The sequence below is a fragment of the Onychomys torridus genome, chromosome 7 (assembly GCF_903995425.1).
Source record: "Onychomys torridus chromosome 7, mOncTor1.1, whole genome shotgun sequence".
Taxonomy (NCBI): Eukaryota; Metazoa; Chordata; class Mammalia; order Rodentia; family Cricetidae; genus Onychomys; species Onychomys torridus.
In genome coordinates, this window is record NC_050449.1 from 3,770,688 (window position 1) to 3,796,425 (window position 25,738).

Consider the following 25,738-nt stretch of genomic DNA (forward strand, 5'->3'; position numbering starts at 1 on the left):
TACCAGCTCTTCCTTTCTTCCCTATCGAATTCTAAGTGTCTCGTATAGTACCATTAATTATAAACATAATTAGAAGAACAGATCTCTGGAACATTCTCATCCTGCACACCTGGAAGCAACTGTGTACCAACTGAACAGCAAGTCTTCATGTCTGCCACTGAGGAACCAAGGCCCCTCCATCTTGTAAGCCTCTCCATTTTGCAATGGGCCTTAGGTTTCGAGTTCTCAGTATTGCAGACATAAATCCCAGGAACCAGAAAGTACGAAGTCAGGATGTCAGGAACAGCCATCTGGCCATCTGGTAGCAACTGATTAACCACAGACTGTCCCAACTCAGACACAGCTCAGGACAGGGTTTAACAAAAAACTGGGGTTAAAATGAACATGAGATAACAGCAGAATTCTGGAAAGTCCCTAAGCACGAGCCAATCAGGATTGTACCCTACTGAAACCCCCCTAATGTGGTAACCTTTTAGAAACCATACATGCTCAGGGAGGGGCACCTCCTCTAGCTTCTGCTGCATCAGTGTGGTGTGCTTGACGAGATCCCCGCTGTGGCTTGAACTGCCCCAATAAACCTTGCTTTTGCATTTCGGTGAGTTTGTGTCTCTGGTAGTCTCTTTGGGGGTCTCTTGACTTGGGCACAACATTTAAGGGCTCATCTGGGATCCCCAGAATACCACTGAGACCCCCCCGGACCTTGAAGGTTTACAATGAGTGAGTCTGTCTGTCTGTCTTGCCTGTTTGTTGTTCCTGTTTTCTGTTGCTCCTTTTGATTTCTGATTGCTGCCAGCAGCTGTCCATTTCTGAGAGGTTCTGCTTTGGCAGATGCACTGTAAAAGCGAACCTGGAGCAGTCAGGAGATGTCCCCTCTCCTTGTCTAGGCAGGGGGTCTCAAGACTGAGGCCACTTTGCCAGGGACTCATAAGAGTCCCGTCTGTGTATCTGAGAACTCTGGGGATCAGACTGTTGACTTGTCCCTGTCCCGTCCGTATGGTCTTTGGCATAATTGAGGCTCCCTCTGCCTGGACCATCTGTCAGCCACAGAACTCTGTTAAGGGTCCTTGTTCTTCCTTTCTGTCTGACTGTCTTGTTTGGCAGTGTGATTTGTTATATTTCTGCCATCTCTCGTTTGCTGACATACAAGGGCAGGCTGTGGGAAATACCCCTTCTTCCACTCTAGACCTGACCCTGGTGCATTGGAGGGATGTGGATGTGAAGGAGACTGTTTATAATAACAGTGTCAATGTTAAGAAAAATAAGTAGATTACTTTTTGTTTCTCAGAATGACCCACCTTCATTGTTGGCCAGCAACAGGAGGGGACTTTTGACTCAGGTACTATCCACAGGGTCAAGGAAATCGTGTTTAGATCCCAGACAGGACACCCAGACCAGATCCCTTACATAGTGACTTGAAGAGGGCTTATTGATAGGCCTGGGGGACCCCTCCCCTGGGTCAAGCCCTTTCTGCTCCCACCACCTGCTAACCCCTGTTTGAACCATCCACTCCCTCACAGGTACTCCCTGTAAAAGCCAAGAAGGACCCAAAGCCACCTATCCTCCAGGGGGGAACAGAAGAATCCAAACTCTTTCCTCCCCCGTACTTTTCCCCAGTTTCCATCAGCAACACTGTGCAGGACGTGAAGACATTAAACAGACACTAAACACTGTAGGTCTCAGTTCTCCACAGACAAGGAATTCCTCCCGCTGCACTTCCTCACACAACCCCACTGTGAGTTCCTGTCTCTGGTGGTCTCTTTGGGGGTCTCGCGACTTAGGCACAACATCATAATACAAAACTTTCCATCAAGTTTCTACTACACTTACAAGTTGCTACAAAAATAAAATTCCAACCTCTATCTGCAATAAATGGCCACGTATTCAAAAGAACTACTTCTCTGTGCTTCAAGTTTAAAAAAACCAAGATGAAAAACTCCTATAAATTTGTGTTTGTAAGAAAGAATTACTATTATGAGAGGACTATTAGGTAAGATTTTATAATCAATCAAGAACTTTTAGGCTTTCTGTCTAGCAAAAGGGGAGTTTTAAATACTATTCCAGGCCTCCAAGTGGGAGGAAAGGAGATGTAATATTTCATAAATGAAAGCAAAATAGGATGACTCACTGCCCACAAGTCAGTCAACAGCAGAGCATATGTACAACAGGGCCTCACAAGATTATCACAGAGCTAAAATTCTCCACTGACCAGTGATACCATGGGTGTCACAGCATACAAACTGTGGTGGCTCTGTGGTAAGCCATTCTGATTGCTTACTGTAAATTACAGTTGCCTGTAAATACAGCACACTGACAGCATGAGTCCTGATGCCTGGGGATCTACTTGGCTGTATTCTATCAATATTTATACAATGTGTTCCTTCTACCTATTTAAAAACAAAGCACACTACAAGCTGGGCATGCCTGGAAGTGTCCTGGACTGTCACATCCAGACATGCACTGCCTCACCCACAATGCCCTCCAGCGCCGCTGGTTCCTGCCTATACACACCCTGCTTTTATATATTTATTAATTTTTTTTATTTTTTTTCTGTACCCATTCCTTGTTTAGATTAGTTAAATAACACCATGCACTGCTATCCCTGGTATAGCGTTTGGTGCAACAACCTGCCGCACAGACCTGTGGCCTGGAAGCCAGGGGCTGTACTGTGCAGCCAAGGGTATGGTAGGCCACAATGTCAGATGTAGGGATGTATTCAATGATCACACTGGAGAACTGCCCAAGAATGCATTTCTCAAAACATATCCCAACTGGTACATAACAAATGGCTATATATTATATATCACCTAATTTTCAGTTATTCTTACCACATACAAATGAGATTGAAACCTCTATAGGGAATGTTAAATTTAGAGAAAAATTTTCAAATACCTTAAGAATATATACAAAAACTAATCAAATGTTAATCCTTACAAACTTTGATTGGACAAAAATAATTTCCTTAATAAGGTAAATTGGACAGTAAGGTGTTACTGCCAAAGCACTACAATTACAGCTTACTGGCCAAGTGTCACCTCTCAGGGCATGTTAAAACCCCTAGTGAGTACAGGATAGGAAAGGAGAGGCATATAAGACCAGGAGGTTTTTTTCCCTCTCCACACTAAGCTTACATCTACAATTCTACAATGCCCTGTATTTGTCATTAATCGTGGCACAGTGTAGAGAGGTCTGTCTCCTTAATCTCCTCTTACAAAGAGGAAGAGCTGTGTCTACTCACTGTTGAAATTCCTGGGGATCAGATGAGTGTTTTCTCCTAGGCTAGAAGTGACAGACCTGCAGCCATGAGGACCACCCTTCTCCTTCCCCCAGACCCCATGAGGAATGCTCATTCTGCATGTGTCTTCTCATTATGGACCCTGAGCTGTATTCACTGTTGGTTTATCTGCAGTCAGGACCTAAATTATAAGCAGTGCATACCTGTTGGTTAATAACTTCCAAACGTGAGTCTTTCAGATGTGTCTTTAACCATTCTGTTGCCTGAGAAGACGGATCTATCAGAAATGGGCACACACGACTCTAGTGGGGGGAAAAAAGCTTTTTAAATAGTGATGAATTTTTGTATTTTTATTTAAACAGAAATAAATTCCTAAAAATTGTAAATCAATTGTAAAATAAGCTTTTCTGTGTCTTTGTAGAATATGACTCTATCAAGCACAAAGTGGAAGAGATGGTGTGGCTTTTATCTGCACCAAAAGCCACTTAGATAAATTACTAGGAACAAGTAGTAAACAATTAAATCTAACTGCAATAAAGTGAACATACTCTGCAAATTTCCTTCAAGGGAAACTGACTAGGCTATCTATTAGGGTCTAAAGAACTAGGAACTCATTTATGCAGAATGTCTCACACTGATAAACTACAGCACTGAAGCTGCCTTCCCATAGCACTATACAGAGGAACAGACACAACAGTCAAACATAAAACACATATTACCTATTCCACATTTTTTATTTATATATTTACTTTCTTATTTTATGTGCATTGGTGTTTTGCCTCATGTATGCCTGGGTGAGGTGTTGGGTCCCCTGGAACTGAAGTTACAGATGGCTGTGAACCACAATGTGGGTGCTGGGAATTGAACCCAGGACTTCTGGCAGATCAGTCAGTGCTCTTAACTATTGAGCCATCCCTCCAGCCACATCTATATGATATTTTTTAATCATCATTATCTAGTAAATGTAGTTAAACAATGAACCAATTTTTCTTAAATTTTCTCACTTCAAGAACAACACAATTGCTATCGTGGTTTAAAAACAAAACCACACCTGGCAGTGGGTGTAACACACTTACAATTGGACTGCAACTAGCAAGAACACACGGGGAACTTCAGTGGCATGGCGGGGGCAGAGGAGGGCAGGAACTAAAAGCTCCCCAAACAGTGTCCATCGCCAACACTGTGCAGGACATGAAGACACTAAACAGATATAGCTGCACCCTGGGTCTCAGTTCTCCAGACACTTCCTCACACAACCCCACTGTGCAATCCTCACCAGGCATCTGTGTCTAGAGGCCTCTCTTACTGCTCCACTGTATGAAGGCACAACCCCTGGCAAAATGACTTGGCTAGCAAATGGCTCTTCAGTGTTTCTATGGATTTAGATCTGGTTTTATGCTAACATCCAGTAACAAACATTTCACAGTTCTAGTAGATATTGTCACACCCTCAATATTATTACTTTTAAAATTGAAAGAGTTCTTACCCATGATTTCAAACCAATGATCTGATGCAGTCAGGGAAAAAAAAAAAAAAAGAGGTGACAATATTTTTAAGCATCTCGTTTTAGCAAAGTACGTGTAATAAGCCTAAACCAACTTACAAGTTGATTTTCATCTTATACATACTCCTTTATACAACTTTAGATAAATTCTCTAAGGTACATTTTATCTCTGTGTTCCATGATAAAATGCAGCTAAAATTACACTTAACACATTCTAACAGATAAAAAAATCCTCATTCATTTGCCTACCATGCTAGGTAACAACCACAGGAATACAGACAAGGAGTCCAGAAATGAGGAAAATCGATTTCCTTACCTTCAATGACTTCATAGCCAATTAAGAAGCAAAAATGAAAACTGCATCATCAGGAAGTACATAAGATACACAGGAGACATGTGGAGTTGGGGTAGGAAAAGCCAAGTCAAATTAAGCCAAGAAAGATTATCCAGGTAAAGGAGCTAATCCCACAATGGAACAGAGGCTATGAAAGCAGTGGGACAACTCCAGTCATCAGGCAAAGCTGAATTTGGAAAGTGTGGGCAAAGATTATGCATTTAACACAACAGATAGAAAAATCAGTAAGGGCTGCTTGACCAAGAAGAACTTCCTATGCCATGTCTCATATGTAATGCATATTCATTCCATTCCATTCCAAGTAGTGAAGATTTCAAACTGCAGGCAAGGCCAAGTCATTGGCATATACTATGGAAACATTGTGAGTAGCAGACTAACATTTCAGGAACACCACTCCAGGAAACAAAACAAGCAACACAAAGGGGTAAGGTGTTGGCTGGCACAGTACATTTCTCTAGGTACAAAATGAAGCCACAGAAGTAAATGTAAGTAAATGTGATGGTTCTGGAGATATCTGAGGAATGGATTTAGTAAGACTGGATAGGATAAGAAAGGGTTTATAATGGAGAGCTGCCTGGCCTACCCTGCATTCAGATAGTGGTCACCTGCCACTGCATGGCTCCTTACACAGAGGGGGCCAGCCTGTTGACATAGGTCTATAAATAATACCAGCATTGTAGAGTCAGAAAGATCAGGAGTTCAAGATCACACTTAGCTACACAGCAAGTTCAAGGCCAGCCTGGGTAACATGAGATTCCAGTAGTTAACCCTTAGAGAATTCATTTTACAAAACTCACCTAGTATGTTTATAGATGTAACTAAGCATGTGCTCCCAATCACACATTTAACTACAACGTATTTCACACCTAACATATCTTAGACTTGGGATACAATGTCGACCATAAATGGTAAATTCATGCTAATCTAATCTATTTTCCAACTGATATTGGGGGAGGGGGGTGAAGGTGCATTAGGAGTGTGCATAAGTATTCAAAAGAATTTGTCAATATTAAACAGAATTTAAATATAAGTTTTTTATTAAAAATAAATTCACAGGCAAGTTCCAATATTGATTATGAAACCCAATTCTGAAGAGAAAGTTGTCTTTTCAGTTATTAGCAAGATATACATATATATATTCTCATAAACATGTTTTCTAAAGGCTTATCTCCCCCATCACTCATTCTTAGGAAATAATTCTTAAACCATCATTAGGTCTTGAGGGAACTGTTTATGGTTTGTTTTACTTTGGGTTTCTGAGATATCATCTCTCTATGTATATGTAACCTATGATGACCCTGAACTCCCTCAAATCCTCCTGCTTCAGCCTCTTAGGCTAGGATAGCATGAATGTGTCACTATGCCAGACTTATTAATATTTGTGAACTGTGTCTGTCTTTGATAACTGAAGTGAGAAGAAGGATTAATAAGTATGACAAGCATGACACATACACAGGGTGTAGAGCGACAGAACACAACATAGGGCAACACCCTGACACAGACGTTAGCTACAAAGGCAGCTGGGGCTCCAGATGTTTATTTCAGTGCAGAAGAAGATAAAAAACTGTCCAAAAGGCAGATCGAGAAACAGTAAAATCAAACTAAATTAAGAAACCACTCAATTTGTAGTCAGCGACTTCTTCCAGGCAACAAACATGGACAGTTAATGAATAGGTCTAATAAAACAAAACAAATTAGAGGAATAAATAGGACCCAAACTAAGAAAAATATTCCATGATACCAAAAGAGGAGCATTTGATGTACATATATACATACACACTGGGGGGGGGGCGGGTAAGATACTAAAATAGAGAAAAGAAAGGTTCAGGAAAAAAGGTTACTGAGAAGAGAGAGAATAACGGTGTTATAAAGTATAATCTATTGAGACAGAAAATGAATTCCCATCACTTAGGAGGGAAATTAGAATGCATTTTGCATGGGCCAGCAAGGACAGCGTGGGCGAAGGCACTGGACCCCATGCCTGATCACACCAAAGAAGGGGAGGCGACCCCTGCACAGTGTCTTCTGGCCTGCATGTATGTACACACACGTGCAAAAAACTGTGAGAGGTACACCAAGTTGTGATAAAACCAAAGTTCATTTAAAGTTTGTGATTTGTTCATCAAGTCATAAAACAAAACCAAAAGGTGTAAATGTGAGAAGGGGACTGGGGGTGGTCATGGGGATAACAGTGAGAGAGAAAGGAGGCTGAGAAGAGAGTCAACAGAGTGAACTAAGTACATAATGAAACTGTCATTCAACAATTTCATAGATTTTTTAGTCTAGGATGTTTGTAACCATGGCTTTGAGTGTGGCTTTCATATTCACTACCATGAAAGTATTTTCAACCGTAAGAAAACACACACTACATGAAACAATTCTCCAAAATATACAGATTTTCATTTCTAATTTGTAACCTAAAACTTTCTTTGTCATTGTAGAATTTTGTTTGGTAAATTAAATTAAATTGAAATACAAAATTTATGAAAGAAATAGAGCATGAGATAATTCAGGGTTCTCTACAATATAACTATTTCTACTAGAAAGTTCAATTTTGAGTACTTTATCATCATAAAGGCCATCTTAGCTCATACTTTTATATTTAATTGAAAATAAATTACATTGAACAGTAGATAATCAACTTTAATTACCAATATATTTGCCATTTTATTGAACTTAAAAAAAAAAAAATAGGTGCAAGAGCCACAACATGTTTACACTGCAATGCTGCCAGCTCTCAACATAACCTCTGAGACAAGCTTTTCAGTTACCTGTAAGATCACAAGGGCATTCTCTATGGAGAGGTCATCAGAAGGAAGGCCTTCACTTTTCCAGATCAACTGCTCACTTTCAGTACAGAGAAATCTCCTCAGATCGAATTCTGAAAAGCAAAACGCATCAAGTAGTCAGCATAGCGCCCAGCACCTGATACACAGACTGACACTATAGTGACCAGCACCTGACAGTCAGACTGGAACAGGAGGCCCATGGCATGCTGTGGCCTCACACCCATTTCTTCCAGTGCATCACAACATAAACGCAGGAAAAAGCTTTGTAAAATGTGAAAATGAGCAGAACTCATGAATGAATTAGTTCTAAGTGTATGTTTCACAGCCACAATAAGTTGTAAAAACCACAAACTTCACAAGAAAAGTTAGAGCCTCCCATTTCATTTTGGCATGTAAAATTAATGTTAAAAAAATAACATACTGAGCTACATTAATGCAAAATTAAAAATAATTCAGAGGGAGGTCTGTTTCTTATATAAATATAAGAGTAGAAAACCTATAAGAATGAAACAATTTATGAAAAAAATCCATGTGATTTGGCAAATCTGAAGCAGTCATACTATCCCTGGTGACATATGGGGGGGGGGGGGGGCGGACACGTCCCATTTAAGAGAAGTAAAGGGAACAGAGTGGAAGGGCCATTTTTGGCATACTGAAATTTCAAGTTCATAGTAACTCAATACAGACTCTCTAGACCAGCTGCCTTGGTCCATTCTTCCAGACAGTTCTTCCTGAGGCCTTCCGGGGCAGCAGAGAGGTAGGTTATGAATGCAGCCGCCAGCTGAGCTCTTTTGGGGAGGGTTGCCAACTCCTCCGATATCTCGGCAACCTAGAAAAAGACAGTGCATGTGTGGCACTCCCTCAGAAGACAGGACAGCTTCCCAGTTAGGAAAATAACCCAGCATTTGTAATAGAGTTGTTAAGGTGTTACCTTAACAACTCTATTAGAAAAATTTCAAAATATCAGTGAGAACTCCAAGTTTTTAAAAGTTTGAGACACAAGATATTTCTATAAATAAAATGTTTTGTTATATGCATGCCCTCCATCACACACAATTAAATTTAAATAAATTTAAACAGAAAGTTACCAATGTTGAAATCATGAAATATTTCAATAAGAAACAACTGGTGAACAGTGTTGAATATCAACCTTATTGTTGCGGTAAAGCTCCCCAGATCCTAGCCCTCCCTGCCCAGTAACACCATGGGCAAGCAGAAGGGGAACAGGTTATTTTCCTAGAGTATGTTCATAAAAAGACACTTTGATCAAAGACCAGGTTAATTCCTGACTGTTTATTCACTTCTACATTATTTGTCAAAGGCCAGCTATAAGATAATGGGTATTTTTCCTGGCCCCTTTAAAAAACAGAAAAACAAATACATTCTTCACACCCAGGTTTCCTCTCCTAGACGCACCTGAGTGTTCCACCTCCGGTGCTCTCTGTCCAGCTGACTAATTAGAACATCAGCAGCTTTGATTGTCTCCTGTGCCTTGGTGACCTCAGCCTCAAGTTTGGCAGCTTCTGAAGTCCTGCTCTGAAATCTAAGAAACATTAACATACAATTATAAACAAAAAACTTATCCTGGAACATACTGATTACGTGTATATGAAATAGTGTTAATAAGACAGACAAATATACAAACATTTACACTTAAAGCCTTTCACGCTTGCCCTAGTAGCTCTCAATGGTAGAATATAACCCAAACACAAAGCCCTAGGGCCACTGCTCTATACCAAAACTCAGTACATCAGTCTGTTCTCAAGGACTGGACAGAGCCCTTGCAAGCAACATTCTATACACACTTCTCCTGGTGTTTATTCAAGACTTTGAACATAAGAATTAGCCAGCCATTTTCTATAATTGTCTTTCTTCCTATCCTAGTTGCACAAACCTATCTGCTACCATGAGAACTTTTTACATGATGATAAGATAGTTTATCTTTAAGATTTCCTTCGGCATCTGCCACCCACTCTCTTCCTCTCACCTTACTTCTTGACCTAATCTTCGCCAATATCTACCCGCCAAAACGAAATATATGGCCCATCGTAAATCATCTCTCACACAGTGTCCATTTGCCAGATTCTAACAGTATTTTATGTATGTCTGCATATGAATATTTGTGTGATATCTGCATGTGTACAGTGTGTAGGGTATGGTCATCTGTACAGGAACATGTGGAGGCCAGAGGTGCATGCTTGGATGTCTTCCACAACCACTTCCCTCACATTCCCATAACAAGAAGGAAATGTGACATATACTATCTAAGATAAATTCTCACAACTTTCTCTAAAATTAGCAGAGTTCTCCATAGCATGCACAAGACCCTGATTTTGACCCCTAGTACCACAGGAAAAACAAATCACTTGTAGAAAAGTATTACTATTATTTATTTGGGCTTTTCATTTTTTTTTTTTTTTCAGACAGGGTCTTATGTAGCCCAGGCTGCCCTCTAACTAGCCATGTAGCCAAGGATAATCCTAAACTCCAGTCTTCTTCATCCATGTCCCAAGTATTCGGTGGGACCACAGGCATGAACACAGCTAAGTAAGAATGGTTTCTCGACTACTCTTTCCATGTCTCAACCTGAGAGTGCCATGAAAGGAGGAAAAAACAATGGTTACAACTAGGATGTGAACCCTGTCAAATGAGCTGAGACGTGCTGCAGTTGCAAACTGAAACTTACTTTTCTTTGAGTTCTGACACTTTTTTACCAACAGAGTTCAGAAGGTCTTCTAGCTTCCTTTTTCTATCTTCAGTTTTCTTCAGATTCCTAAAGTGGAAGTCAATGTTAGAAGTCATTCTATTTTAGATTTCAGTTAAAGCAGCATTTTCAGGAATGATCCTGCAGTAAATGTGACAGAACCACCACAGTTCAGTGTTATGACACTTCTGCATAGGTAAATGAAGCAATGTCGGAATTAAAAGTGAATCTTTTGAAAAACTCATACTGCTTCTTGGAACTAGTATTTAAAAAGACTCATGCATACAGATTCTGAAGACAAAAAACAGCAAATGTGTTCATCTATCTTCTTTCAAAAACTATATAAAATGATACCAATGAATAAATATGCACATCTTATATATATATATATATATGATAAAGAAAATTTAAAAGTGTAGCAACAGAAAACTTTCAAAAAACATTTGGAAAATAAAGACTAATAGGTCAGAATAAAAGAGAAAAAAAATGAGATGCCTGCAAGAAGGAATGGTTAAATAAGCAGAATTCCAAACTGCTCAGAGAGGGTAAGCACCAACTGTCTCCAAAGGGAACAGAAAAGCTGGAGACACAAACATGTCCAACAGTTGTAGGATGTACTGAAGGGTAGATCTCAACTGCATCCCTCCCCTAAAAGCAAATTTTTACACCAAGCCAAAATTCAACACATCTAGCTGACAATCCATCCATTCTACCTAGCTCCACTGACACCATATATACAAGACATGACACTTCTTTATGGGAAAAGTGAATGCACCCACAAATACTAAAGAGTGGTCATTGCCTGGCCAATCTACACCTGAATTCTTAATCCTCACACCAGAAGTAGGGGAACATAAAGCACACACTGGCTTGTAGATGGATTTCTAAATGGTCTTATTAAATTAAAAAAAAAAAAAAACTGAGCCAGAAATTTGGGTGAAAGCCTTAGAGATAAGGGAAATGTGGAAAGCCACCAGCTAACCTCACCTCACCAACTCCGCAGCTTCCAAGGAAAGCAACTGCCTGTCTATCCATGCCTTTATTGCCTTGCTTTTATGCCCCCTCATTGGCTCTCAGCCCAGCTACCTCACTTCCTCTTCCTACACAGCTCCATCACTGTCTGTCTATCTGTACAGACCTCCTAGTCTCTATGGTTGGTACTGGGATTAAAGGTGTATGTCAACACGCCTGGCTCTGTTCCCTAGTGTGGCCTTGAACACACAGAGATCCTGCCTGCTCAGGGATTAATGGTATGTGCTGCCTGACTTCTTTGTTTACTTAAAATGACTGGCCTTTCCCCCTGATCCCCAGGCAAACTTTATTAATGCACAAATAAAGTATCACCACACTGGTGTCTATGAATGGATGTTGGTTATTGTCAGTCAAGGACAGGGTATGTCAAGAATGCTTCCTAACCAACCAAACAGAGCAAATGAGCACATGATTACAGGAGGATGGACTGAAGGTCAGGAAGAAAAATGGAATAAAAATTACATCCTCAAGTGTATAGAGAGAATGTTAGAGAAAAAAGCAAACTTGGAAGAGTCTAATATGGCGATGGAAATACAAACGGAACAGGGAAGCAATGGGAAGACCTCTGAGAAACCACAACACAGGAGCACAGGTGTGGAAGGCAGGCAGGTGCTAAATGCACTAACACCAAATCACTGAATCAGGGGTCTCCCACGGAAGGCCTTTCTCTATTTTGTACCAAGTGTCATAATTATTACCAGAACCCTAAAATGATCAAGACCAGGTATAAGAAAATACTAGATTGTTGTGGGAATTCATTCCATTCAACTAATGATCTTTGGGCTATCTGGCCTGATGAGCATGGCCCTTTCTGGGTATATGACTGGTTAAAACTGAGAAGAGGTGGCTGGAGACCAAATGGTGGGTCCCTATCCCTCTTAGGCTGAAGGAGGAAGACAGCTGGATAAGTGGCGGTGTTTATTACATTCTGTATTGTGAGTATATTATTTCCACTTTATACCTTAATAAGTTCCAGAGATCCTTAAACAGACTCTTGTAGATTCACATAACAAATGGCACCCAACATTTGTGGTAAACCAAGGCTGCCTAAACAGGTCAGTGGCTAGGTGGCCTGCCTTACTGCCTGATTCTGGTCCACACTCCATCTTTTGAAACCCTCTCCACTCCCAGGTCCCACTGTTGCTCAGCTCTGCCCGAGCAATTTTCTAAAATCTCTAATTTGGCATGGCACCTGCAGTAGATTGGCCCATGTGTCTGTAGCCATCTAAGCTAAGGCCCTTGAACAGCAAGGTAAGTTAGAGGTTTTGAGATTTTCCAAGATCAAATACTTGGTGAAGCTGCTTTGCTGATGTTAATAAGCAGGGTACTTTTGATGAGCACAACTTTTCCCTATGCTGTATGGCAGCCTTTAATGCTTGGGATAAGATTCAAGAATCAGGAAAAGAACTGAGCCATTTAGTAAAGTCACACAATGTTTTCAAAAAACCCTTTACTGACTTTTTGCAAAGATTGACTAAAATTGTAAGCAGAGCAATATCACATCAAGAAGTCAGATGAGTACTAGTTGAATCTTTGGCTTTTGAAAGTGCTAATTTAGAATGCAAAAAGGTAATTGCACCTTTAAAGGTCAGATCAGCACCCAGAGAAGAGTGAACCTAAAGCATAGTCAATACTGAGTCTCATTAAGTATAGTGATGAAGCTTGGATAAGAAAGATGATTTCCAAAGGCCTGACAAGACATCAAAGTGTCAAATGTTTTAATTGTAGTAAACCAGGCCATCTAAGAAGAAATTGTACAAGAGTGTTCCTACAAACAATGTTTCCGCTAGGAACGACCCAAACAGAAGGCCCCAACATTCTGGATTATGCAGAAGATGTAGCAAAGGCTGACACTGGACCAATGAATGCAGATCAACAAGAGACAAACAAGGTGATCCTTTATCATCAGGAAAATTCTTGGGGGGCCTCTCTGAGGCCCCCAAGTCAAATGTGGTCCAGTCTTTCCCAGTCACTGTGGAGAAAACTCCTCCCCAGAACAATTAGAGGATCCAGTAACTATTGTTAAAAAAAAAAAAAAAAAAAAAAACATACTACTTTGGATGATAGAACAGCTTTGAAAGATGAGTGAAAAATTCCAGGGGAAACCATAAAACAAATATTTTGATAGACTTCTATAGATGACCAAAGAGCAAAGCTAGTGGTACAAATAAGTAACATAATTGAAGGCTTGCTGGACATACGTGCAGATGTGACTATAATTACACCAGAATCATGGCATCTGAATTGGTCTCTTTAGGAGGTAGATGTTCAGTTCCTAGGATTGGGACATTATCTCGGGTAAAACAAAGCATGAGGTGGGTTGAATGTACAAGGCCAGAAGGACAGAGAGGAAAGTTGAGGGCATCTGTGGCTAATGTAGCAGTCAATCTATAGGATCATGATCTGTTACAGCAACAGAATACCCAGATTAACATTCCTCCAATCTCAGAAATAGACCACAAACCAACTAATGTTTCTGGGAAGAATATTATAAGGCATGATAAAAAACAGTCACTGACAATTCAGGTTATACAAAAACAGGGCCCAACAGCTGTTAATCTCTCTGAGGTACAAATGGCCCTAACCTTAAAATGGTTAATTGGTGCCGGGCAGTGGTGGTGCACACCTGTAATCCCAGCACTCGGGAGGCAGAGCCAGGTGGATCTCTGTGAGTTTGAGGCCAGCCTGGTCTACAGAGCTAGTCCAGGACAGGCTCCAAAGCTACAGAGAAACCTTGTCTCAAAAAAAAAAAAAAAAAAAAAAAAAAAAAAAAAAACGGTTAATTAGCAAACCTGTCTGGGCTGTGTAGTGACCTACAACCGCAGAGAAACTACAGGCCTTAGAACAGCTGGTTCAGGAGCAGCTTAATGCTCACCATACTGAAGAATCTACCAGCCCCTAGAATTCTCCTTTATTTGTTATTAAAAAGAAATCTGGAAAATGGAGAATGATGACAGACCTGAGAGCCAAACATAAAGTGATTCAGCCGATGGGCTCTCTACATCCTGGAATGCCTTTGCCTTCTCTGTTACCTAAAGAATGGTTTATTATAGTTATTGACTTAAAAGATTGTTTCTGCCCTATACCTTTACAAGAAAAGGATAGGGAAAAATTTGCTTTCACAGTACCTACTTACAATAATTCTGACCCAGTTAAGATATAGCAATGGAAGGTTCTCCCACAGGGAATGTTAAATAGCCCAACCCTGTGCCTATATTTTATGCAAAAACCATTGAAAAGAATTCCAAGTTTCCACAATCTATAATCTAACACTATATGGACAATATCTTATTAGCTGATTCAAAGGTAGATAGTTTTATTAAAAATGATTGAAGAAATAAAGTTTTGCCTTACCTACAGGAAGTAAACCTAAAGGTATAAAAAGAAATGAAATTTGGCAAATGGATGTGTTTCATTTTGCAGAATTTGGACAATTAAAATATGTTATACACCATATAACTGATACATTTTCAAGATGACAATGGGCAACTGCTTTGAGTTCTGAAAAGGTTGATTCTGTAATTACACGCCTATTAGAAGTCATGGCTATCATGGGTATACCTGTAGAAATTAAGACTGACAATGCTCCAGCATATGTCTCTAGTAAAATGAAACAGTATTTTGCATATTATAATATAAAAGCCTATTACAGGTATACCACACAATCCTACAGGACAAACGGTTGTAGAAAGATCTAATCACACTTTAAAAGAAATCCTTACTAAACAGAAAAGGGGAACTAAGACCCCCAGAGTTAGATTGTATAATGCCTTATTTACCCTGAATTTTCTTAATTCTAATGAGAAAGGAACAACAGCTATGGAGAGACACTGGACAACAGAAAAAACTACTGAGTTAAATCAACCTGTGTTTTTTAAAAATGTGTTGATCTTAGAACAGAAACCAGGATATGTGTTACATTGGGGAAGGAGTTTAGCTTTTGTTTCCATAGGTGAAGGAAAGATATAGATACCATCAAAATTAATAAAGATTCAATTCGAAAAGGAGAAACTTCTTAATAAGCACATCCACACATGTGACAGTTCTACTAGTTATAAGGGAAACTCACCAAACGAGGGTCGGGACAGGGTTCTGTTTCTGTCTTTACAGGAAAACAAAAATACCCATTTTCAAGATGTCAAAAGACCTTGGGACATCTAGACATCTAAAGAAGGGAAAGCTATACTGAAGAAAAAAAATCACCAATCAAAGAAAAATCTGACCTAACGGTACCAATATTCTCATTGGGGTAAAAGCTCACTACCTAAACATCAATATCTTTTTACTTCTCAAAAAAGTTGAAGTCCTAATTAAAGCTAGCTTTAGAGTTGGAGTGTGGTTCTCTCCTTCTCTAAATCTAAACATGGTGATAAAATAAAAAAATTAAGAGTTTCTGTCTCATATCAAGAGTCATCTGGTGTGGGACAGAAGAAAACCAAAAGTCTAAAGACTATTGTCACAATTCTCTTTCTCCCCATACTTGACTCTTTAGAACCTTTCTTTACATATATATATATAAAATTTAAACTCTCTAACTTGATATTAATAATGTTTAAGTTTTCTACAGTTTTCCTAATCTCAATCTCAGAAGTCCCCAGAAGGAAGATGGGAACCTACCACAATGATTCTACTTGATTCATAATGATGCCGCCAAGCCAAAAACCACTACACTAAGATCGGCTTTGGACTGCAAACTGCTCAGGACAGTTCCAAGGTGGCTAGCTGAGATGGTCCACCATCTTACACCTCCAGCCAGAACTTCAGATAAGTTTCACCCATTACTCTGAGACTGGACACAAATGTTACATCGAGTCCTCATGAGACTTAACCATTGTTCTAGTTTTGTACAGGATCCCACAGAGATAACATTAACTCCCCCACCCCACCCCACCACCACAGACAGCAGGAACCAGTTCTGAGGAAACAACCTCCCCTCTCCCAACAGATTTGTGCTTTCTCAGCATTATGGACAATTGTCATCTGTTAGGGATTGGTTATAGCAGTTACAGGGTTGGAGGTGGAACAATAAAGTTACACTCAGGAATCTCATTTAGAATAGAAAAAAAGAGGGATAGGCAGGATAAGAAATAAAGTAAATTATTGTATCCATTTGTAAACTAATTTAGCAATTAACAGCTTTAGATAATTTGCATTGGTATGGAGTCTTGTATATTGCTATAACAAATGTAAAATTATTTTCCCTTCCTGTTTAAGATAATTTATATATTGATACAAATTCAAAAATATATTTGTCATATTGTACATATGTTCCTACTTCTGTTTAAAGTATCTTTTTATATTGATACAAGTGTAAAATTATAATTGCATGTTTGTTCTACCTCTGTTTAGGACATTTTGTATATTGATACAAATTAAGGATATTGTTGTCATACTGCACTATACATTTCAACCTCTGATTAAGATGTATTTGTATATATTGTCACAAATTTGAGGTCATTGTCCTTATACTGTACATCTGCCTACAGAATGTTTATTTTTATAATGTGAAGCTTTAGTTTTTAAGCTATATAGGTTGATAAGAACTACAGGTTAATAGTCACCCATGCTTGTTATACTTATAGTCATGTTAGTTAGGTTTTCTAGACATACAGAAATATATGTCAGATGGATAGGTAATCTTCAAACACTTCAAAGACCTAGAGAAAATGGCATTTAAATGTTTTAATAACTTAGAATCCTGTTTATGTGAAACACAATTGCTCCTGGCAGCACCAATCTACTCCTGAGAGGTGGGTGGGCACTGAAGACACTCCATGTGTAGTTATCTTCTTGGCAAAAAATGGTCTTTTGGACAAAGAACTGCCCTTGTCTTGACTACTGACAGTAAGCATGCTGTCCAATCAGGATGAGCAGGACACAAGGAAAAGTGACTGCGGAACCTTGCCAAGAGAGGGTAAGACAGTCTTTCAAATTTTCTTGCTTCTGAAAATGGTCTGTCAGATATTCCAGGCCTATAGACAATAGTGGATGCCCCAGCGTTGCAGAGAAACATTGGGTGACTGTCAAGGCAGCCAGCTGTTTCTGTTATTTCTTGCATTCATCAGAAGTTGCTTGCTTCGCTTCCTGCTTACTTAGGTAATATCATTTTCCTTCTCAGGTCTTTGATGGGGTTGAAGACTAGATAGTTATAATACACTCTGATTTCTTAGCTAAGAGCACATCAGGTACAACATTTAGATCCTTCAAGACAGGATAGCTATTAGGGTAATCTCTGTAATTTGCCAATTATCCTTGGTCTGGACATTTAGTATATGTTTCTTGCTTGACATTGTTCTTATCAGTTGTAGCTCCACTTTTGTTTGTGTATTACACTTTCTATCTCCTGGACAATACTGGATAATTGCTCTCATTGCATATAGTTCTATATTAGGTTCAGAAACTTTTATTTAGAGGAAAAAAAGGGGAAGTGTTGTGGGAATTCATTCTATTCAGCCAATGACCTTTGGACTATCTGGCCCAATGGGCATGGCCCTTTCTGGGTATGTGACTGGTTAGAACTGAGGAGGGGTGCACTTGCACTCTCTTGGGTGGTCGGTGGCCACAGAGTGGGTTCCCATCACCCTTGGGCTGAACAAAGGAGGACAGCAGCTGGATAAGCGGTGGTTTATTTCATTCAGTATCCATGAGTGTATTATCCCCATTTTATACCTTCATAAATTCCTGAGATCCTTTGACAGATCCTCATTATTTGTGTAACCCTAGATTAGCACCACAACTGTAGGAACAGACTAGAAGAGGATTTCGATCAAGAAAATGAAGGAAGGTATTCATGCCATCATCCTTCCAACCAGAGCAGCTTCTCTTTGTAGAAGCTGGCAGAGCCTCTGGTTTGTCCTGGTATGTGCCACATGCAATGGGTGGGGAGATCATTTATTCACCTAAACACGACGGGAAAGGGAAAGCAGAAGTAGAGAGCATCTCCTGGGTCTTCACAAAAGGATTTCCTTGTCCTTAAGAAGCACAACTTAAAAACTTAAAAAATAACAATTGTAAGCCATCATCCTGTCTTGAATTGAAGTTAGAATTGAAAATTGCCTGGGGTAGTTCATTTGCAAATAAATTGAAAGTACTGAAAATGGAAGGAAGAGCTTCCTGGAAAAACATAACAACATCCAGAACCAAACTCCTTTGGGATTAGCTGATTAAAGCATGCTGCATGTTCCCAAGTGATGGTTTCACAGATCTTCAGCCCAGTATGCCCCAATGTATAGTGACAAGTACCGAGGGAAGTACTGAAGAAATAATAAACATCTCCAGAACTAACAGGTGCACTGGCTATATCCCACCAAAACTATAAAAACTCACAATCCAGGAAACAGGAAAAAAATCCTAAGTACTTCCAAAGAGAAAAAATACAGCTTAACATACAAAGCATGGGGGAACAAACAGCCCAGCTTTTTAAAGAGCAAAGCTGCACTCTGGGAGCCAACAAAAGTGGAGTTCCACTCTGGAAATGGGGTTCTGCACCAACCAGTGGAGTTGGACTCAGTGTGCACAGAAACTGCCTAAGGTTCAGTTCAAACAGACTACAAGGCTTCCGCCGCTGAAACCACACCTCACTCTGGGCCTGGAAGGACTGAGAAGATCTGCACATTTAACAGAAACCAAGGTGATGCTGAAGCTCTGCCATAGACTACACAAAGGAATGAGCCCATAGAAATCACTATATACAAACCACTCCAATACTGAACATATATGATAAAAGAATAAACATGTGAAAAGTCAAAATATTTGTCTCATGAATGTTTTCATAGGAAACAACTAAAGGATATATTCTAGGAAAACAAGGAACTAAAAAAAAAAAAAAAGAATTCTGGAGGGTGGTGGTGGTGGTGGTGGTGGCGGCAGCGGTGGTGGCACTCGCCTTTAATCCCAGCACTTGGGAGGCAGAGGCAGGGAAATCTCTTTGAGTTCGAGGCCAGCCTGGTCTTCAAAGCGAGTTCCAGGACTGCATCCAAAGCTACAGAGAAACCCTGTCTCGAAAAACAAAAAACAAAAACAAACAAACAACAAAAAAAAAAGAATTCATAATAAAATGAAATAAAATATGACAGAACAGGACTCAGAGACCAGCCCCCAGCTCCCATCCACCTCGGAACTCCCATCTGGACCAGAGGTGAGTGCCTGGGGTTACAGTCAGAGAGGCAACTGCCCCTGGGTCCCAGCCCTGGGCACCATCTTGGGAGGACCTGCCCAACTTGGCCCCAGATTCCGGCCAATCGGCAGGCCCTGTGGGAAGACTCCCCTTTTCCAAGACCGCAGGCAGACCCTGTAGTTGCCCGAGACCCCAGCCACTTCCTGAGACTCAGAGACTAGTCCCCAGCTCCCATCCACGCCGGAACTCCCATCTGGACCAGAGACCAGAGAGACCCTCCGGTGGACACTACAACCTCAACATCTTGCCCCCACACCCATCTGCTGGAGACCCCAGACACTTCCAGACACTTAGAGACAAGTGTCCAGTATTCCATCCTGTCCCAGATCTCCCATCTGGACCAGAGAGACCTGAGCTCCCATCTGCCCCAGAACTCCCATCTGGACCACGGCTTCCATCCTGTCCCGGAAGTCCCATCAGGACAAGAGAAGCTCCCATCTGGACAAGATAAGGAGACACCAGGGACTTCCTGAGACTCAGATGCCAGGCCCCAGCTCCTATCCGGCCAGCACTCTCATCTGGACCAGAGCTCCCATCTGGCCCAGAGCTTCCATCTGGACCAGAGAGAGGCTCTCTAAATCTGTCAGCTCTTTCTGGACCAAGTACACTGATAAGACCAAGAAGGAACCCATGAGGAGATGGGCAGACGCCAAGGCAGAAGTACATACAACAAAATAAAGAGCAATACAGCATCACCAGAAGCTAGCCCTTCTCCAACAGCTAGACCTGAACATCACGGAAAGGAAGAAGAAGAAGAAAACAACCTTATAAGTAACATCATGAAAAGGCTAGAGCCTTATATAGAAGAAATCAAAAATAAAGTAGAGGAACAGATGAACAAAAAATGGGAAGAACGCTATAAAAAACTAGAGGAAAGGACAATTAAAGCAGAAGGAAACAATAAGTCCTTGATAGAAAATCATGAAAAAGCAAGGGAGACAGTTCAAGACCTGAAGAGGGAAATAGAAAAAATGAAGAAGACACTAGCAGAAAGAATGCTGGAAATAGAAAATCTGAGTAAACAAACAGGAACTTCAGAGGCAAGTATAACCAACAGAATGCAAGAGATGGAAGAGAGGATCTCTGGTGTTGAAGATACGGTAGAAGAAATAGATTCATCAGTCAAAGAAAACACTAAAACCAACAAAGTCATGACCCAAAATATCCAAGAAATTTGGGACACCATGAAAAGACCAAACCTACGAATAATAGGGATAGAGGAAGGAGAAGAATACCAACTCAAAGGCACAGAAAATATATTTAACAGGATCATAGAAGAAAACTTTCCCACCTTAAAGAACAAAATGCCTAAGAAGATACAAGAAGCCTATAGAACACCAAACAGACTAGACCCCCGAAAAAAGTCCCCTCGCCACATAATAATTAAACAACTAAACATACAAAATAAAGAAAGAATATTAAGGGCAGCAAAGGAAAAAGGCTAAGTGACTTATAAACGCAAATCCATCAGAATAACACCCGATTTCTCAATGGAGACTTTGAAAGCCAGAAGGACCTGGACAGATATAATGCAGACACTAAGAGACTAGGGATGCCAGCCTAGACTAATATACCCAGCAAAACTCTCAATCATCATAGATGGAGTGAACAAGACCTTCCAAGACAAAACCAGATTTAAACAATACTTATCCACTAACCCAGCCCTACAGAAAGCACTAGAAGGAAAATTCCAACCTAAGGCAGGCAGATACACCCATGAAAACACAGGCAATAGATAACACCACAGCAGGAAACCCCAAAGAAGAGAAGTACACACACACTACCACCAAAAAATAAAAATAATAACAGGAACAAACAATCACTGGTCATTAATATCCCTTAATATCAATGGACTTAATTCACCTATAAAAAGACACACACTAACAGAATGGATACGAAAACAGGACCCATCGTTCTGCTGCATACAAGAAAGACACCTCAAATTCAAAGACAGACACCTCCTAAGAACAAAGGGCTGGGAAAAGACTTTCCAATCAAATGGTCTTAAGAAGCAAGCTGGTGTAGCCATCCTAATATCCAGCAAAATAGACTTCAAACTAAAATCAATCAAAAGAGATGATGAAGGACATTACATACTGGAGAGGTCCCCTGAGGTCCACAGTGATGCATCCTCTATAGACTGATGGCAGTGGTCGAGAGAGAAAGCCTGATCTGACCTCGTCTGGTGATCAGATGGCCAAACACCCTGATGGTCGGGCTGGAACTCTCATCCAGTGACTGATGGAAGTGGATGCAGAGATCCTCAGCCAGGCCCCAGGTGGAGCTCCATGGGTCCAGTTGTCGAGAAGGAGAGGGGACTATGGGAGTGTGAATTCTTGAGACCAGGATTGGAAAAAGCACGGGGACGAAAGACCAGATGAATGGAAGCACATGAATTGTAAACCAAAGGCTGTGGAGCCCCCAGCTGGATCAGGCCCTCTGGATAAGTGAGACAGTTGAGCGGCTTGGACTGTTTGGGAGGCATCCAGGCTGTGGGACCCGGACCTGTCCTTAGTGCATGAGCTGGCTGTTTGGAACCTGGGGCTTACACAGTGACACTTTGCTCAGCCTGGAAGGAGGGGACTAGACCTGCCTGTACTGAATCCACCAGGTTTAAATGAATCCCCAAGGGAGTCTTGGCCCTGGAGAAGATGGGAATGGAAGGGATGGGCTGGGGGGAAGGTTGGGGGGGGGGGCAGGAGGAGGGCGGACAGGGGAACCCATGGCTGATGTATAAAATTACAACACAAATATAATAAATAAAATAAAATAAAATAAAATAAACAAAGTGACGTCACACAAGCTCTACATGTTCGGCCACTCTTTTCCTGCATTGGCTCTTCTCAAGAAACTCCTACCTGTTCACACACTACCAGGGGCTTCTGTTGCCCATCCTCAAGCTGGCTGCTGTTTGGATCTGTTCAATTCTTACCTTGGGGTTTCACTCACCCATCTGAAAGCTTACTTTGTCAGCTGCCATTTTAAAGGCGAGGCAAAACCAACACCCCAAAGCAAAATAAACACAAACAATATAATACATGTATCAAGCTGACAATCAAAGTGCAGACAGACATTCTGCACTTTGTGTTTTACTTACGACTCTAATCCTGACTGCTCTGTTTCCAGAGGCTGGATCCGTTCCAAGACATGGGAGTATTGTACATTGGCCTTAACCCAAGCAGCCAAAGGCGCAGCTGCGGTGCTGGCACGCTTAGCATTCTGAAAAAGTAGTCACAAGTTACCCTGTGCCTGACTTAACATCAGACAAATGTAAAGTTGATGTCGACATTTGGTCTAAGCATGCACCGAAAGAGATGTTTTTATGAACTCCCCTTGCAGTTTAAAGTCCATCTCTCTTAAGCATTTCTGATCATTTAGCATGCACATGCATCACCATGGCTGCTCTGTCTCCTTCATAGAGAGTGCACATGTCACTTACCCTTCCCAATGTGACAGAGCAATTTTGAGAGCATGGTTACTGGTTTCAGACAAGAGCTAACATTTAAAGAATGTAAAAGTATCAGGACCACTGAAGTTAAACCTTACTGAAACTTGATACAAGTATGAGGAAACAGACGCCCATTACTGCAGAAGCACCCAGCAGAGGAGAAAGAACACTGGGAAGGATGTAGGGAAGAAGGATGGTAAAAGGATGAGCTGAGAGCAAACTCCAGGTTCAAAGTCCATGGAGGACAGCAAACCTGAAACTGTTCTGCCTTAATTTTAGCTTTTAGACCATCTAGACAATGGTAATAACAGAGTATCCCACAGTAAAAAGCCAGTAACATAGCATAAAAAAACACTACCTTTGGATCAAAAGAGGCTTTGTTTTTGAAGAGTAGCTCCTCCACACTCTCTCGTATCTCCTTTGGGATGTTCCGTGCATCAAAAGTTGCAATGTCTTCTCTCACACCCCTTTTTGCAAGGAAGCTAGGAAAAAGGCGCAATACTTCAAATATGGTAAACTAAAAATTGTTCTTTCTAAATAAATGTGATGTGTATAGCAGTAATACCCAATTAACTAACAATAATAAGATATGAAGATTTAACATAGAACTAATAACTATCATGTGTTAATAAACAAGAAACCCAAGCTTTGAGAGTGTGAAGCAGTCTATCTACCATCCCATGAATAAACTGGAGCAAGAAATGGAGTGTGAGAATCACACACTATCCACTCTCCCTCCATGTCAACCATTACATACTCCTATGCTCTAGAATCCTCAAAGAACTTTCTAAAGTATCCCCTACCCTAATCTCTATCTCCAGAAGTAAAAATGACTCCTTATCATCAGTGTGGATCTCAACAGCACAAACGCCAGCACCAATGTTCTGGGGAAAACTTGAAGCTAAGTGGCGCCGTGCCTTGTTCATTCTCAGCCCTTCTGGTTTCTGACTGTATTATTCTAACTCCACACCCCTCCCCGAGTCTCTCCCTTACCTTCCTCTCTCTTCACTATCCTGTTCTCTCTCTCTCTCTCTCCAAACTATCCCCAAAGTACAAGACTCGGAACAGTGATCACATTGTCTTCATTAGTAACTGTAGTGAAATCATGATGCTTTTCTACGTAGGGGTTAAATAAATTATTTAACGTAATAGCCACTCTTAAAAATTCCCAGACATTCCTCTCTTTCTCAGTTAACACTTTGAATAATCACTTGCAGAAAGAAGATATTTAGAGTTTGAAATGAACACACTATCTTGAAATTTCAGGGTAACCTTGTACTATATATTTAGATAAAGGTTAGTTTAAGAAATAATAAAGGAAATATTAAGAATGATCCATGAAAAGCCTGATAGGCAGCCATGTTGCCAACCACAGGAAGGAGACTAACACAAGACAAGGTGCCAGAGTACAGCCTAACTGCCACAGTTGCAGAAGAGGAGGCAAGATGACTGCAGCAGCAGCAGTCACTCTGTCTAGGGAGTGGGTTAGGGACATGTGCTGCCATCTGCTGCTCAGGAAGTCTGAAAGCGAAGACCCAACTGGGTGGATCTAAGTATTGACCTAGAAACAACCTTTTAATGGAAAAGAGGCAATAGGCAGTACTGGGGATAATTTGTGGTTAGTGGGCACCTGAGTTGGTTCTGTGGATGAAGAAAACAGATGACACTTGGGAAAGAACTTGTCTACTTTTCATGACCAAGTTCAATTTCGACTGTGAGACATGCCCTCACAGTGAGCTGCTCTCACTGTGGGTGCCCTCTGATGGGTGGCCCTCACTGTGTTAGATGCTCTCACATTTGGACACCCTCACAGTGAGCTACCCTCACTGCAAGGATGCTATCATAGTGTACTGTCCTTATGGTAGGACATCCTCATTGTGGGATGACTTCGCAGTGGGATGCTATCATAGTGGGAATACCTACTTCCTGAGAAATCATAAAGGAAAATATGCCTTAGAGGTTTAGACGATGTAAGGTTAATACCGACTATGATCTCAACAGGGTCTAGAATCACATAGGAGATAGCCTTTGCTTTGTCAGGGTTCTCTAGATTAGGCTAGCCTTGAGCGTTGCTTGGTCAGGGTTGTCTAGATTAAGCTAGCCTCTAGCATTACTTTTCTGAATGGAAAGAACCACATGGGCTAGGATCCTGGACTGTATGAAAAGAAGAAAACAAGCTGACCTCTAGCATTTGTCTCTCTCCACTTCCTGATACTGGATCAAATGTGAGCAGCTGCATAAAGCTCCTGAAGCCTTGCACATCACCATGATGGGTGGTATCCTTGCACTACATAAGCCCTTTCTCTCTTAAGTGACTTTTAACAGAGTATTTTATCACAGCTCCTGCAGAGTAGCTGGGACAGAAACCTAACATGGAATGTTAAGCACAGGATGGACATGTGAACACTATGCTCTTCAAAAATAAGAATATGAAACTACTTACTAATAAATATTGGGATACATGTGACCACATAAACACTGTTAGAAAAATACATCTC

At 40.8% G+C, this 25,738-nt stretch overlaps 1 protein-coding gene across 2 annotated transcripts in view; it reads right to left on the reverse strand.

The window, feature by feature from the left end:
* Dync2h1 (dynein cytoplasmic 2 heavy chain 1) overlaps window positions 1-25,738 on the reverse strand; it is a 229,691-nt gene that overhangs the window by 104,280 nt on the left and 99,673 nt on the right. For both annotated transcript variants that reach the window (XM_036192145.1, XM_036192144.1), the window contains exons 58-65: window positions 23,599-23,722; window positions 22,890-23,011; window positions 10,567-10,653; window positions 9,297-9,423; window positions 8,568-8,709; window positions 7,863-7,972; window positions 4,719-4,739; window positions 3,436-3,534 (exon numbers count right to left, since the gene is read on the reverse strand). In XM_036192145.1, coding sequence (XP_036048038.1) covers window positions 3,436-3,534; window positions 4,719-4,739; window positions 7,863-7,972; window positions 8,568-8,709; window positions 9,297-9,423; window positions 10,567-10,653; window positions 22,890-23,011; window positions 23,599-23,722 — 832 coding nt within the window. The remainder of the gene's footprint in view (window positions 1-3,435; window positions 3,535-4,718; window positions 4,740-7,862; window positions 7,973-8,567; window positions 8,710-9,296; window positions 9,424-10,566; window positions 10,654-22,889; window positions 23,012-23,598; window positions 23,723-25,738) is intronic.